This window comes from Augochlora pura, chromosome 7 (genome assembly GCF_028453695.1).
Source record: "Augochlora pura isolate Apur16 chromosome 7, APUR_v2.2.1, whole genome shotgun sequence".
Lineage (NCBI taxonomy): Eukaryota > Metazoa > Arthropoda > Insecta > Hymenoptera > Halictidae > Augochlora > Augochlora pura.
The window spans coordinates 15,981,669-15,996,847 of record NC_135778.1 but is presented as its reverse complement, the minus strand read 5'-3'; the positions used below and the strand labels follow the sequence as shown (position 1 = coordinate 15,996,847).

The following is a 15,179-nucleotide window of genomic DNA, read 5'->3' as shown; positions in this document are numbered from 1 at the left end:
TATTTCAACCGATATGTCTCATCCGTCCGCTGACGTAATTTCCTTACGTAACACATAGTAAAATGTAGTTTTCATCGTTCCAGTCGGCTCTACTACTACGTAGTTGTTAAACAGATGATATCAGTACGGCGGCGCGATTTATTGAAAGGCATTACGACGTAGTTAACATGTCGGCACGTATTACCGCGTACCTGTTCATTTCGTACGTACTAATACGTCGGGAGACATTAGAGGACGTATATCGGTGGCGATTGTCCGTCAAAACGTACGCGTTTACGTGGGCATACATTAGAACGTATTAGTATAGGCGCCTATCCATTACAATGCATCGCTCTCTGTTCGATCGTTCGTTGAACGTATTCCCCCCGCGTAACTATACATTAAAACGTATCGCAGACCGATTGCCTGTGTTAGAACGCATTTTTTCTATGACCGTTCATTAGAGCACGCTACATAGTATGTAATTGCTGGTTGGTGTGTATTCTTACGCGGGTATCCATTGCGGCGTGTCAAAATTATTGCTGCGCGAACGTTAATTAAAAATTGATGTGGACGATGAAGACGTTTAAGAGGCGATCGAAATAATAACATGCCACAATTAGGCATCACTGAATTTTTTTTATAATTAATTTACCATTTTTCTTAATACATACATATTTTCTTTAATGTATATATTTTTTAATATATATTTTCCTCAATATATATTTTTTCCTTAATATATATTTTTTCCTTAGTATAGCTATATAATACAATATTAATTTTATACATATAGCAATAGCTATATCTTTTTCTTTTTATATTGTACATACGCACGTTCACTTTAACCGTTTACATTAATACAATTGAATTCAAAAAATAATTACAATAATACAATTGAGTAAAGCGCGAAACATCCGCGAAAGCCACTATAATGGCGCGCCGTGCCTAAGCGGTCGAGATCGGCTCTCTAAATTATGGCTGGTTTTCGGGGAGAAAATATCTCGTAAGTCACAATAGTCATCCGTTACTTTAGATTTACGACATTGGTGCGCCGCGGACGTCTATTATGACTTGAAGACATCTTCTTTCGCGCAACAGAACATTATTCAGGCCAGAAACTTAACAGGTAATAACAGGAAGGCGTGCGAATGAATCTAAAATTAGCCGTACCATCGGTGCCTTTATATTTTGACGCAGATATTTGTCTTCAATTAATAGTTAATCATTTAGAAGAGAACACGCGGGTGGGAAAAATTGTGTTTAGGAAAAGAGAAGCGTGAAAATTTGTGTGGCAACTGCAGAATTTTGTGATTGGAGAAACTGCGTTTCGATTATGTTGCACTTTGTACTGTTTATTGTATTTGAAGTGCATTGTATTTTTATTATATCGTGCTTGAGGTACATTGTATTTTGACCGCATTATATTTACAGTTCATTGTAATTCAATTAAATTATAGTTGTATGTAAACTACATTGTATTGCAATTATATTTTACTCGAGGTTTATTCTAATTCAATTAAATTCTATTTAAAGTAAATTATATTCTAATTATGTTGTATATGAAGTACATTGTATTACAGTGATATTACATTTTGAAGTACCTCATATTTTTATTAAATTGAAGTTGAGGTACATTACGCTTGAATTACATTCTATGTCAATTAAATTGTATTTAAGGTACATTGTATTTGAAGTACATTATTTCAATTACATTGTATCTCTAATAAATAATATTTAATATACATTGTATTTCCAATACATTATATTTCGATTGTATATGACTTAAATTGCATTTAAATTATATTATATATACTTAAAGTACCTCACACTTCAACAGCATTGTATTTGAAGTACACTCTACCTCTATATCACTGTATTTAAGACACCCTCATCTTTAAAATAATTAACAATCGAATCAACCGATAGCTTCGAATTACCTAATTAAATTACAATATACTCGAATTCCAATACAATTCAAACAAAACATAATCAAATATAGCGAAATTCAGTGATCCGATAAGTTCTCCATGAAACGAAAGCGTAGCCGAAAGAGAGCATTGTGCGCGCGCATTGAATCACTCCGCGGCGTACGCGTGTATCGTAAAGAACGGTCCCGCGAGCCGTAAGTAAGACGTTCCGAATGCAAAACGCTTATTTAGGTTAGAAACGACAGATCTACAGTGGAAAGCGGCGAACTCGCGGGAACACGGATTTATCAGCGGTGCCATAGTCGTGCGGGCACGGAACGCCGATCCGTTGACCGTCGTTTAGAACGGTCGAAGCGCCTCGGAACGATTTTACTTTTTTTTTCCCCTCCGGCCTCAGCTATCGTCCGCCCGTGTAGAAAGTGGCCGGATCGACAAAGACATTAAATAATAATTTATATTACGTCGAACACCGTAAATCGTGTCCCGGGTAATGGCACCATTGACCGTGATAAACGAGTCCTTTGTGATCAATAACACCTACCAATTACTTGCCGATAGATTTATCGCGTGTCGCGTATGTAAACGTTACAACTATCGTCAGCGATGCGTAAAGCGGTAATAAACATGTGAACGCGTTTACGGACCCGCGAACATTGCGGGCGACGCCGGGGCGTTTCGGACGAGCTAAATTGTTTCTGTTGTTCGTTTGATTGGGAACACTGGGTTCGCGAGGATTCTTGGCGAAATTTGCGTTGTTTAAGGACGATTTGCTATTCTTGCGTTTTTTTTTTAATGGCCTCGCGTCGGTCGTGCTCGCTTCTCATTGGTCGCTGTTTTTCCTTAATAACTCGTAAACAAAACCGTGGACTGAATTTTCATAAAGAAGATAGTTGCTTGAAATAATCTCAGGAATCCCTCGCTACCAGATTAAGAGTGAATTTTGGAATAACCGATATGTAGAATAAATATAAAATACATAAACACTGATATAGCTGTGTTCTGCTTTTCGTGTTCCAGGTGCAAAAGAAACGACGAATCGTAGCAAGGGTGCATTGCAGAAACATCAAAAACGAATGCCCGAAACTGACATGCACCGAACCCGTTTTGCTACCTGGCCGTTGCTGCAAATCATGTCCTGGAGACTTCAGTAAGTAGCATATTTCTTTCGAACAATACATATTCCTTTTTATCAGACTTATCACAAGACATCAATATTTTAATAAATACAGAAGAAACGCGAGTTCAATAAATATAAGCACACGACAAAGTACAAATCCTCTTTATCTTCGAAGAAATGATTGAAATCGGAGAAGAAAAATATAAATGCGAATTTTATGCGCTTATTGCAAACACGAATCGCATCATTCGTAATTTATTAATACACTTCGCAGATGAAATAAATAAATAATTAAATGTCTAATTTTAATTTTTGCGATTGTGTCTAATAACTCGAATGACCAGGGAAAAAAAAACAAATAAGAAGAACTAAATGTCAATTGAAAAAAATTTAAACAATCTTCCCATATGCATCTGAATTTATTAAAACCGCTAACGAAAATATATTATATTTACATTCCATACGATAAACATCCATCACAATAATATTTAAACAATTATCGTCTCGCATAAATATCCGCAGTTTAAAGCGTGTTTTTAAGTTTTAAAGTTTACCCCATGTACTCTAACCCGTGTACTTATACACCACTCGCAAACATGGCCTTAGATTTAAATAGTCACAACAGATAGACTGCGTTCAAATTCAAATCGAATAACACGATCTTAAAATAGAGATTTCAACCTTCAATTTAAAAATAAGATCAATATTCTACCATAATTTTTCGCAAAGTTGTAGGACTTTAACCGCTTGCACTATAATAACGGGTCAGGCACGTGGCGAAGATTTTATGCAAGCTTTACTAAATATGAATATTACTAATTTCTTCTACGTCGAAGTGAAAATAAATTCTTCTGCTATCAAAGTATAGAAACGAAATTTAAATAAGGACAATACAGGAAGCAAAAATTGTCTGAACATTAGGAAAATTATTAAGGAGAAACAAGTGCTGATCAACGCAGCACGAAAGGAGCCATAATAAAAAGGGTTAATAATGTAATATACAGATTTTCGGAGCGGACATTCGGCACCGTTAACACCGAGAAACAGGCATAACGGATCAGCCACGCGGCCGACCAATCGGAAAATAAGATGGTCGGTCGGGTGTCGCCGCAATTGGCTATACGCGAAAGGAATTGTTCCGCGCCGACGTGGCCGTATATATCGTCTTATCTAAGGAAAAAAGCGTCGGGCCGCGCGGCACGTGTCCGGCAATACGCGCGTCGATAAATATTGTCGGACGCCGCTATACACCTGTAAGAAACGCACAGAATGCCGGTGAGAAAATAGGACACGCGTTGGTGCTAAACACGACAATGTCCCTCTCCCCCTCCCCTCCCGAGATAAGGCGGTCGGTTGACGTCACGGGGTTCCTGAGGACCGCGACAGCCTCGTGTGTGACAACCGTCGTCGCGACCGGCTACCACGGGGCACGCTCGCGCGCGCTTTTTATAACGATCGGATAAGCCTGGGCTGTCGGTATCGTTTCTAGTCACGATGATTTTAATGCGTCTGGAATCGCGAGACCTGTCCGTCGCCAATCTGTTCCAATTAATACCGTTCGCCGAGAACCATTTTCATTGCCCGCGTAGCCGATCGGCTGTAACTCGCCGGTCGCTTGTTTATATTTGAACACGGTGACCGGCATTTACACTTTTTAAAATAAATACTTGTGTAAACTTTTATGGATAATATTGTATATTAATTTGGGATATTGTAATAGGTTAGTTTTCAAAAGGAGCTTTGCACTTGCTTTCACAAAGGGCTGTACTGAAAATCAATTTCTATATTGTTTTCTAGATATTTGTAATTCGAATCAGATTTTTAAAACAATTTTTAAACCTGTTTTCAAGCGATTGTACGGTAAAACGATTTTTAAAACAAGCTCTGCTATTGCTTTCACAAATAATTCTACCGAAAATCAATTTTTATATTCTTTCTTCTATGTTTGCGTTCTCGCTCAATTCATAAAACAATTTTGAAAGTTCTTTTCTCACGACTGTGCTGTAAATTAATTTTTGAAACAATTTTTAGACTTGTTTCTCTAAGTAATTGCGCTGAAAATCAACTTTGAAACCCGTTTTCACATGATTATGCTATAGTTCAATTTTTAAAACAATTTTTAGACTCGTTTTCTCATAGTTGTACTGAAAAATCAATTTTTAACCGAATTTCCTCATAATCACACTATAAATCAATCTTCCAAAAATCTTTTTAAACTAATATTCAGATAATTCTACAATGAATCAATCTAAGAACTTGCTTTCTCAAACGCTCGCACTGAAAATCAATTTCTAACCTCCTTATCGCACGAACATATTTCAAAACAATTTCCAAAAAAGTTTAAACATATTTTTAAAGAATAATACTATAACTCGATCATTAAAACAATTTTTGAAAACGTAAAAGCACCTGCCACAACTCTGTCACCAAGAAATAGTCAATGCTCCAGTGAAAGCCTTTAACAGCGTAATTATGACACGCCTACTCAACATAAAACGATAACGATCCACCCGATCAACAATACAAACAAACGAGATAAATCCTATCACCGATACAACGATCAATTTTGCAAAGAGCCTCGTTGGCTCGACGTCCATAATTAAGTTGTTCGCGAAGGGTCGCGAATACGCAACGGCCGCGGCGCCGCGAGTGTTAAGACAAATGGGTTCGTCGGCAGAGTATAAGATATAAACAAAAAAAGGTAAGAAAGACTAAATTTCGTCGGCTCCATCGTACATAGGAATTTCGATGCTGCGATATCGGCAGGCGCGAAGTCTGAACTGAACGCGGAAACGCGAATAGACTTGGGCCGAAGAATCGAGTAGAGTCGGCGCAGAAAAGTTGCCGGCCGCTCGTAAACATCGCGAAAGGATATAGACGCGAGCATATCGGGACCGTAAGCATTAATGAGAGTCAAGTGGCATGCATAAATCATTTATCAACGATCAGCCGCCTCTTTGCCCGCGTCCTTCTCCGGATCGAGGGCCGCACGGATCGTCGTTCTCTGTCCGGTCCCTGTCCATTCCCGCGCCGTTCCCGCGCCGCGCGACCGTCTCTCTGTCGGCCGATCGCGCCGATAATCGTATTTGCAATACCGTGTAATCATGGCCGGCCGTTATCTCCGGTACCTTTATTTTTGTTATCGCCTCGTCGCTCGAGTGCCCTTATTAACGGATTAACGGATCGGCGAGCGCGGCGCGGCGCGGCGCGGCGCCGGCCGCTTCGAATCCCTCGAATCGCGCGAATCGTTCCAACTGTTTACCTTCCCCGATGGCAAATGCTAACACCCGTGGAATATACGCTTATAATTACCGGTGTAATGGCGGCTACCCCCGTCTCGAACACCGCGCGAGAGAGGAGGCGCCGCGGGTTCGATCTTCGATCCAGTCACACCAGTCCCCGTCTATCTCAATTTATACTAACTAAGGCGACGGCGCTCTCGTTCACCGCGATAACGCGTCCTTTTTTGCATTGCAAATTGCTCGATCATATATATATACATATATACACTCCGCGGCAAAATTATCCGGCGGCTATGATTTTCCTAGACGTTCGACGTTTCGTTTTCTTCGACGCCGTGCCTAACGAGCTACGGCGTTGACTCATGCACGGCGTTTTGAAGGACCGAGAAATCTGGGTTCGTTTGAACTCCTTGCCAATTTTTTACAATTTTGATGATAGAAATAAATAGAAGAAGAAGTGGATAGATAAGGGGAGGATGAGAAATTACAGAGCGTGGAGGTGAAATTAATATGGAATGCTGGGAGATATGAAAACGAAATGGAAATAAGACATTTCGGAATATGATGATAAAGTAAGGATTTAATATTATAAAATATGAAATTGTAATAATAATAGAAGATTGGAAATTATGAAATAGAAAATTAAAATAATACGAGAATGGAAATCACGAAATACAAAATTGAAATATTGATAGCAGATTGGAAATTACGAAATACAAAATTGAAATATTAATAGCAGATTGGAAATTACAAAGTATAAAATTGAAATAACAATAGAAGATTGGAAATTACGAAATAAAAATTACAAACTACAAAAACGAAGTAAAAATTAAGAGAGAAATTTTTTTGGGAACGCATCGAAATTAGGATAGACAAGGTTTACTGTAATTACGATTGATGCATAACAAGCTTGAGATGTTTGAATGAAATGTGCTTTCTATTAGAATTGCAGAAAAATCAGTAAACGTGGTTTTGTTAAATTCCATTGTCAAATGTGCAACTTTCACTCCAGCCTACAGCCGAATTCCCAACGTGTCCGCTCAATTTGTTTCCTTTCCGTAAGCGTCCATTTGTCTCTCCACCCCTCTCTCTCTCTCTCATTTCTTTCTCTCTGCCTCTCTCTCTGTCACTCACTCTCTATCATTCTCTAACTCTCTTTCTCTCTTTAGCACTCTCTCTGCCTCTCTCTCACTATCTCTAGCTCTCTCTAGCTCTCTCTAGCTCTCTCTCTCTAGCTTTCTCTACCTCTCTCTCTCTCACTAACTCCAGCTCTCTCTCTCACTCTCTCTCTATAACGTTCTGTAACTCTTTCTCTCTCTATCTCCATTTATCTCTCTCTCTTATCAATCTCGATCTACCTGTCTCCGTCGCACGGCCGATTTCTGTATCGCCGTTAATCGGCGCATAGAATGCGGATGGAATAAACAAAATGCTCAGAATAGCTGCGCCCATTCCTGTCTCGACTTTTCACTGGAAATATATAAGGAACAGTGAAAAATGAAGGCCGAGGATTTAGCACTGTCTGGCGAACGGGGGCTTGCGCACCACCAACCCAGAGGCCGGGAACACCGCGCGCGATACTCTGTGCGAGTACTGACCCCGTCGTGACACCCAACACCATTTAACAGTCGACCATAAATTTCTCTATGAAACTGTTCCTCCGTTTTATATACAGTTGTTTTTTACGATAATATATATGAGCTTCTTGGATCGCGAGATCGAAGCCTGTCGAACGCTGGAAAAGAAATGGCATCGAGGCATAGTGGTTCAGTTTGGGAAGTTTAGAGACAAATTGTTGTGATTTTTGAAATATTAAACATGTTGCAATGAAATTTTTACTGGAAATAAGAAGAAAGTAGTACCTTTTAGCTACTGATAATTAGTGATATTGATACTAATGAATATTAAATATTAAATATTGAATATTGAGGATTGAGTATTGAATATTAAATATCAAATATTGAGGATTGAGTATTGAATATTAAATATCAAATATTGAGTATTGAGGATTGAGTATTGAATATTAAATATCAAATATTGAGGATTGAGTATTGAATATTAAATATTAAATTATTGAGTATTGAATATTAAATATTGAATATGTTATCAGTAAAATACACGATTATTCATAAAGTAAGTTTCATAAAATATTTATAATTTTCTGAACTTCTAATTAATGCAATTTTCCACTTTTATGATGTAATAATAAATAAACACATTATTCTCACCTTCACAAAATGCATATAAAATCATCGCTACTCTCATAAAGGAGTAACAAATATATTACTCTTATTTCTATAAACAAGTTAATAAAACGTAACATCCTTAATTTCATAAAGTGGTAATAAAGACATTCGTTATCGTTGTTTTCTTCATAATATAGTTATTAAAAAAGTTATCGTCAACTTCATAAACTACTAATCAAGACATACATTAGCATTGTTTTTTTCCTAATATAATTATAAAAAAAAAAGTTGTCGTTAATTTCATAAAGCAGTAATAAAGACACTACTACTACCCCGCTATTAAAATTATAATAACCATATTTGCTTTGTGAAACTATTAATAAATAATTGGTCCCAATGCCCCGTAAACCTAGCGTAGAAGAAAAATCCAGCGACGGACGACGCTTCAGCGGCGGCATAATGTCGCGACGATTGGCAATGCGCGCTGCGCGAGCCATTAATTCCGCGAAAGAAATCGAAGTTAAGAAAACGTAATCCGAAAAGGACGCGACAGACGCCAGGCGCCAGGTATCCTACATTTTATTTACAAATAAGGAAGCCGTTGCCGAGGTTTTACGTGATTTTCTACAAACGCGGTCGAGGCCTGTGACGCCGCACTCGCGTTACGTGCCGCCATGACGAAATAACGCGGCGACGAGTCCGAGAGACGACTCGCGCCGAGAAGAAAAATAAATGGTTAATTGGATATTCTGCATAGAACAATTATCGCCGCGCGTTGTAAACCGCGCTGCGAATCTCTCCGGTTATCATCAACATTGCCAACCAGTCATTCGGTCGTAATATAATTTAATAAATAACCTTAAATTTTCGTTTCCGCTTTGATTTTATTCATTTGATTTATCGCGAAAGATATTTAATATTTGTAAAGTTATACAATAATAATGAAGCTTACTGTAGTACGATATAACACATTTGTCTTAATAACAGATAGAAAATTAATGGTTAGTTTGACAACCGATTCACAGGCTACTGATTTGGAGAAAAAGACGATTTATAGGCGACCGATCGGTAAAGCGTTTTAACCCCATTTTCTTTACAATTACTATGATTAGAATTGTTTAAATTCCACTAATTTCTTAGAAGAAAAATTAGAAGTATTTTCTATTTATGGTATGCTTACATCTACTCGATTGTTTAAATATTGGTGACGAGAGAAATTTGATTCCTATTTAACCCGATTGATTGCTATTTTAATAATTCCGTAGGTCCTTTCATATAATATTAACCCTTAGCACTCGAGTGGTGACTCTGCGGCGCCGTTCAAATTACTATAGTACATTCGAAAATTATTTTTAATAGAAATCGCCAAAGCTTAGATTTAAAAATCATTAAAAGTGTAACTATTACGTATGAGCCACGAGACTCAATTTCATATGCATAAAATAAATATTGTTACATAAAATGGAGACACTAGAAGCCGGAAATATTATTTTAGATTTGCAGTTGAAATGGCTTCGAGTGCAAAGAGTTAAAAATATAAATATACTTGTTACATCATAGCAACGATTGTTTTATTCGGCACAGTTGTTATTTAAAACTAAGAAAAACGTAATATACAGAGATCACACGCACTGTGCATATTTCTGGCGCGAGCTTTCGTTCGGTGACAGTACCTCGGCGGACGACACACTGCCGTAGCGAAAGGGTTAAAGGAATAAATGAACATTCACATATCTAACAGCTTATTGTTGCAAATCTCCGTCACGGGTCTGACTCGTTAAACTACGGCAAAGGGTTAAGATAAAGGGGAAACTCGCGGGATCACGTGGCATCTGGACATTTGCCGGCGCGCGCAACATCGATCCATAAAACTCGGAGTTTGCACCAACGAGTTCTGGCCGTGATACCCGCGAGCTTCTATAGATATCGTAGATTATGCCCGTTTGGCTTATGTAACGCTACGGGGTTCGGCTCCGACAGACTCTTTTCGCGAATTGTCCATTGTTTGCCGAATTTACAACCGCGAAATGTCGGCCAGCGTTTCTTTCCACGGATAACGCTACACGTTCGATCGATTTGTTTATTCGATCCGTTCGATCTTGGCGACATTTTTCTTGTCCCGTTCTGCTTTCCAACTTGTTCGCCTGTTCATTTATACCGATGCATAGTTTCTGGTTTAGTAAAACTTTTTAACCCCTTTACTTTCGCAACAACAGTATTTTTTTTCTGTAATAATTTTTTGGGGAAGTAATAGAACCGATATTTATAGAATGCATACACTTACTCCAGCGCTTAACCCTTAAATGCATGAATTAATGAATTTTATTTAAAAATATCAGTTCTATTACTTCCAATGAGTGGAAATCGGGAAAAATATTTTAAAAAATTATAAGTCATATCTTATAGGGTTTTTATTGAAAAATATTAATGATTCATTTTTGGTACACTATGCAAAATAGACATAAAAATTCTTTAGTTAGTATGAAAGAGATTGGAGCAGTCGTTTCCTTAAAAAAGAAACCTTACCTTTAGAAAATATTTTTTGTTTAACGAATACACCAAAATATTTCTAAATAATCCACTTCCAAAAGTACGTAAATGAACCCGCTATCAAAAATGCGCGCCAATTGGTATAACGTCAGAAAGATACAAATATTGAAGTCAAATGTCATTATTTTAGTTAATTTTTGATAAGTCAATGGACAAAGGAATCACTGCCATTCAGCCAAATGTATCGATATCTCAAAACTGTTGTCGGGTATCCGCGCAAAAAGTTATTGATTCATTTTTGGGACTCTATGCATTTAAGGGTTAATAGGGCGGGCAGATCGAGCCGCGAATTACTATGTTCCAGCGGAAATCCGGCGGGTAGTACATATTGCGTTAGACTGTCTTTCAGCGTTATAGTACGTTGTAAAAGATAACGCGCTGTATTATATGTTCGACAATGGAAAAAATCGCGGCACCGCATTCTACCGCCAAATCACGTACCATTGTATTATGCTCGAAAACACGTGTTGTGCTGTATAACGCGCGCAGAGTTACGTCTTGTAAGGGAACCACGTAGCGCAGTATGTATTTCCTAAGAGTATATTACAGTATCGCGTCTCATCGAACGCAACTGACTCTACGTTCTATTGACCTTTTGCACTCGGAGACATTTCCTGTGATCTATGTATGTATTGACATCTTATTCAAAGAACTTGTTCGATGTATTGTCCGAGGGAAATTTTATTCGAGGAATTTAATCGAATCATTAGTGAAATAAAATTCTATTCGGAGAGTTTATTTGAATTATTATTGAAATAAAATTTTATTCGAATCCACTCAATATATTATCTGAATAAAATTTTATTTCAGCAATTAATTCGACGTATTGGCTGAACAAAATTTTATATAAAGAATCAATCCGATATATTGTCTAAATAAAATTTTATTCGAAGAATTTATTCGATGCACCGTCCAAATGAAATTCTATTCGAAAAGATATATTCGAGCTATTATCGAAATGAAATTTTATTCAAAGGATTAATTCGGTGCACTGTCCAAATAAAATTCTATTCGAGAAATATAGTCAGGTGATTGTCGAAATAAAATATTATTCGAAGAATTTACGTGAAACATGGCCTGAACAAAATTTTATTCAAAAAATGGATCTGTCACATTTACCGAGTAAAATTTCTTTCCAGCAATTTAATCGACAGACTATCCGCGGAGAAATTGCATCGAAAAAATTATATCGGAAAGAAATTGTATCGAAAAAATGTCTTCGAAGAATACGAAAGGTCGTTCGAATAAAATTGCGTTGTTGCTCCGATCGTCGTTACAAGGTGCAGACAATATGTGCCGGCGAATGCTCATAAACGTCTCGCATTCCTCGATGTTTGAATTACGGGTGGTTCTTGTACCGTGAACAAGAAAGTCACGCGAGTAGGCCTGGCACGAAAAAAGCGCGCCAAAGGACGCCGGGAATTCGCGGCGTTTCAAAAGAAATGGCGGCCGGTAAAAAAGGGCGGACGGAGGAGGGGGGGGGGGTCTGAGAGGTGACCGGGCGCGCGGTGTTGAGTTTCGATTGAATGGTCCATTAGGAGCATAAAGAGAACGAGCGCGAGCGCGGTATAATTCACGTCCTTCCAGCGTTATACGCTTTTCATAATGAACATAAAACTCAAAGTTCGCCGTGGAATGTGTAGCAAGTGTGGTCAACCGTGTCTCGTTCTCTAAATATTTATGAGATATATGGTCGCCGTTCGATTGCTAATCTTCTTGGGAAACGCGCGAACGTCCGCGCTTAATTGAATGCTGCATATTTATTGCACGTCCGCGCGTAATTAAATATTGTACAAATGACCGTTGCCAAGCGGCGATCTCTTATCGTTTCGACAGCCGACTTTCCCTCCCGCCCATTTTCCACTGAATATACACGACGATATTGTAGCAATAATGGTGGTAATTGTAATAGTAACGGTAATTGGTTATAGCGACGGTGAATAGTAATTTTGTGTAGAATAAAAAAACTCTTTGCACTATAGCAACGAATCAGACTCATGATAAAGATTTCATGCAATATCTACTAAACATGACTGTTATTCGTTTATTTTAGCTTAAAATAAAATTTAATATTTTTGTTATGAAAGTCTAAAAGCAAAAGTAAAATTGAAAAGCAAAATTGCCAGTTTCTATTAAGAAAAATATTAAAGACGAATAATTCTTAATACATGAAGCTTCAAAGAATTGCAATAGTGCAAAGGATTAACAGATAAAATAAATAATAAAATCTAAAACTATGCTTCCCTCGTTGGAGGTTAATGAAACAGAAAATATACGTCGCCTACAATAAGCAATATTGAACAATATTACACATAAAAGTGACATTAAAGGCGATGTAAAATTCGAAAATCGGGATCGCAGCAATTGATATTTTAACGTACAGTTTCGAATATTCGTCTCTGATCATCCTCGTTAAAAATGCAAATGTCTCGCAACTCGATAAATCGTCGACTAAATATTTTTCGCGGCAGCACAGAAAAACCTACGAATCGGAGACGAATCGGCGCAGAATCTGCGAGCGATAGCACGCGCGGCCGCGCGCTTTTGCAACGTGGCCGGGCGCAATTTATTGGTTACTTAGAATCAATTAGCGAACTCGCATTTATTACCGGGCGGACAAGTCCGCTGTCATTGTCCGCGCGCTTTCTACTTCCATTCGGGGCGCGCGAGATTTCTTTATCGCGGCCGTTAAGAAGCAACGGTCTCTAAACGTGCGTTCTGCCTTTCGTTTTATCGCGCTATCTCGCGGCGAACCGCCCGAATCCGGCCGCGCGGAAAAATCGCCGCGGGCCCGGAACAATGCCGCGTTATTTTTGCCGTTAGGCGACTTTACGTAATAGAGCGCTGCAACCCGTAACCCCTTTCGCGCGCCACCTCGGGTTAATAATCGTTGCGTGAAACAAGGCCTTCGGCAATGATAACGCGCCACGGCAATGGCGGCTCTCAGTGTCACAGAGTTCTCGGCAGCGAACGTTCTATGTTCGAGCTGCTTTCTATGGCGGCGAAAGTAGCAAACGCGTTTCCTCGTTTTCACGTTCCTTGATGCTGTTTCCGCCATTTATGAGCAGCCGGTGATCTTCTCTTTCGCTTGTCATTTATGGCAAATGTGTTTTATTGGCTAGACGATCTTCGTTTATTTTCTTTGGGAGATTTAACCTTTGCCAACCCTTTTCATCTTTCTTTTCGACACCATTCCTGTTTTCCGTCGGCTCGCCTTTTCTTCGTTTATTCTTTCTTATTTTTATATTGTTAATTTTTTACGCTTTTATTTGATTTTTGATTTTCTCTGGTTCTTTAATCCGTAATATGGATTAAAAGGTGAGAGGAAGGGAACAGTATATAATTTATTCGGATTCTTTAATTATAGATTATTAATCTATATTATATTATAGATTTATAGATTATATTCTATATATATATTTCTTATATTTTCCACCCCTTATGCATTCTTCCAATTGTCAAATAGTATTAAAATAAATAGCAACCGTGAAATAAATAATAAAACAAAAAAAACAACGCTAATAAAAATAAGTAAAATAAAAATCCAAAATCCAACAATTATACAAACAAAGAAATTAATATTTTCGTCGACGCTGTTAACCCCTTGGCCTACTTTCACGAGTCCGACTCGTAATAGTGACTTTTGATAATGACTTCTTAAGTATGAGTATTATCCCATTTCTTCAAGTCGAAATAAAATTCTGCCCTTCCGTTATTAATATTTAACCCTTAAATGCATAGAGTCCCAAAAATGAATCAATAACTTTTTGCGCGGATACCCGACAACAGTTTTGAGATATCGATACATTTGGCTGAATGGCAGTGATTCCTTTGTCCATTGACTTATCAAAAATTAACTAAAATAATGACATTTGACTTCAATATTTGTATCTTTCTGACGTTATACCAATTGGCGCGCATTTTTTATAGCGGGTTCATTTACGTACTTTTGGAAGTGGATTATTTAGAAATATTTTGATGTATTCGTTAAACAAAAAATATTTATTATTTATTTATTTATTTTTTTAGTTTAGGAAACGACTGCTTCAATCTCTTTCATACTAACTAAAGAATTTTTATGTCTATTTTGCATAGTGTACCAAAAATGAATCATTAATATTTTTCAATAAAAACCCTATAAGTCATATCTTATAGGGTTTTTATTGAAAAATATTAA

General features: G+C 37.7%; 1 protein-coding gene across 2 annotated transcripts in view; it reads left to right on the top strand.

The window, feature by feature from the left end:
- Positions 1-15,179, top strand: part of Sog (chordin short gastrulation) — a 130,515-nt gene that overhangs the window by 89,265 nt on the left and 26,071 nt on the right. For both annotated transcript variants that reach the window (XM_078184947.1, XM_078184948.1), the window contains exon 3: positions 2,925-3,054. In XM_078184947.1, the coding sequence (XP_078041073.1) occupies positions 2,925-3,054 (130 nt within the window). The remainder of the gene's footprint in view (positions 1-2,924; positions 3,055-15,179) is intronic.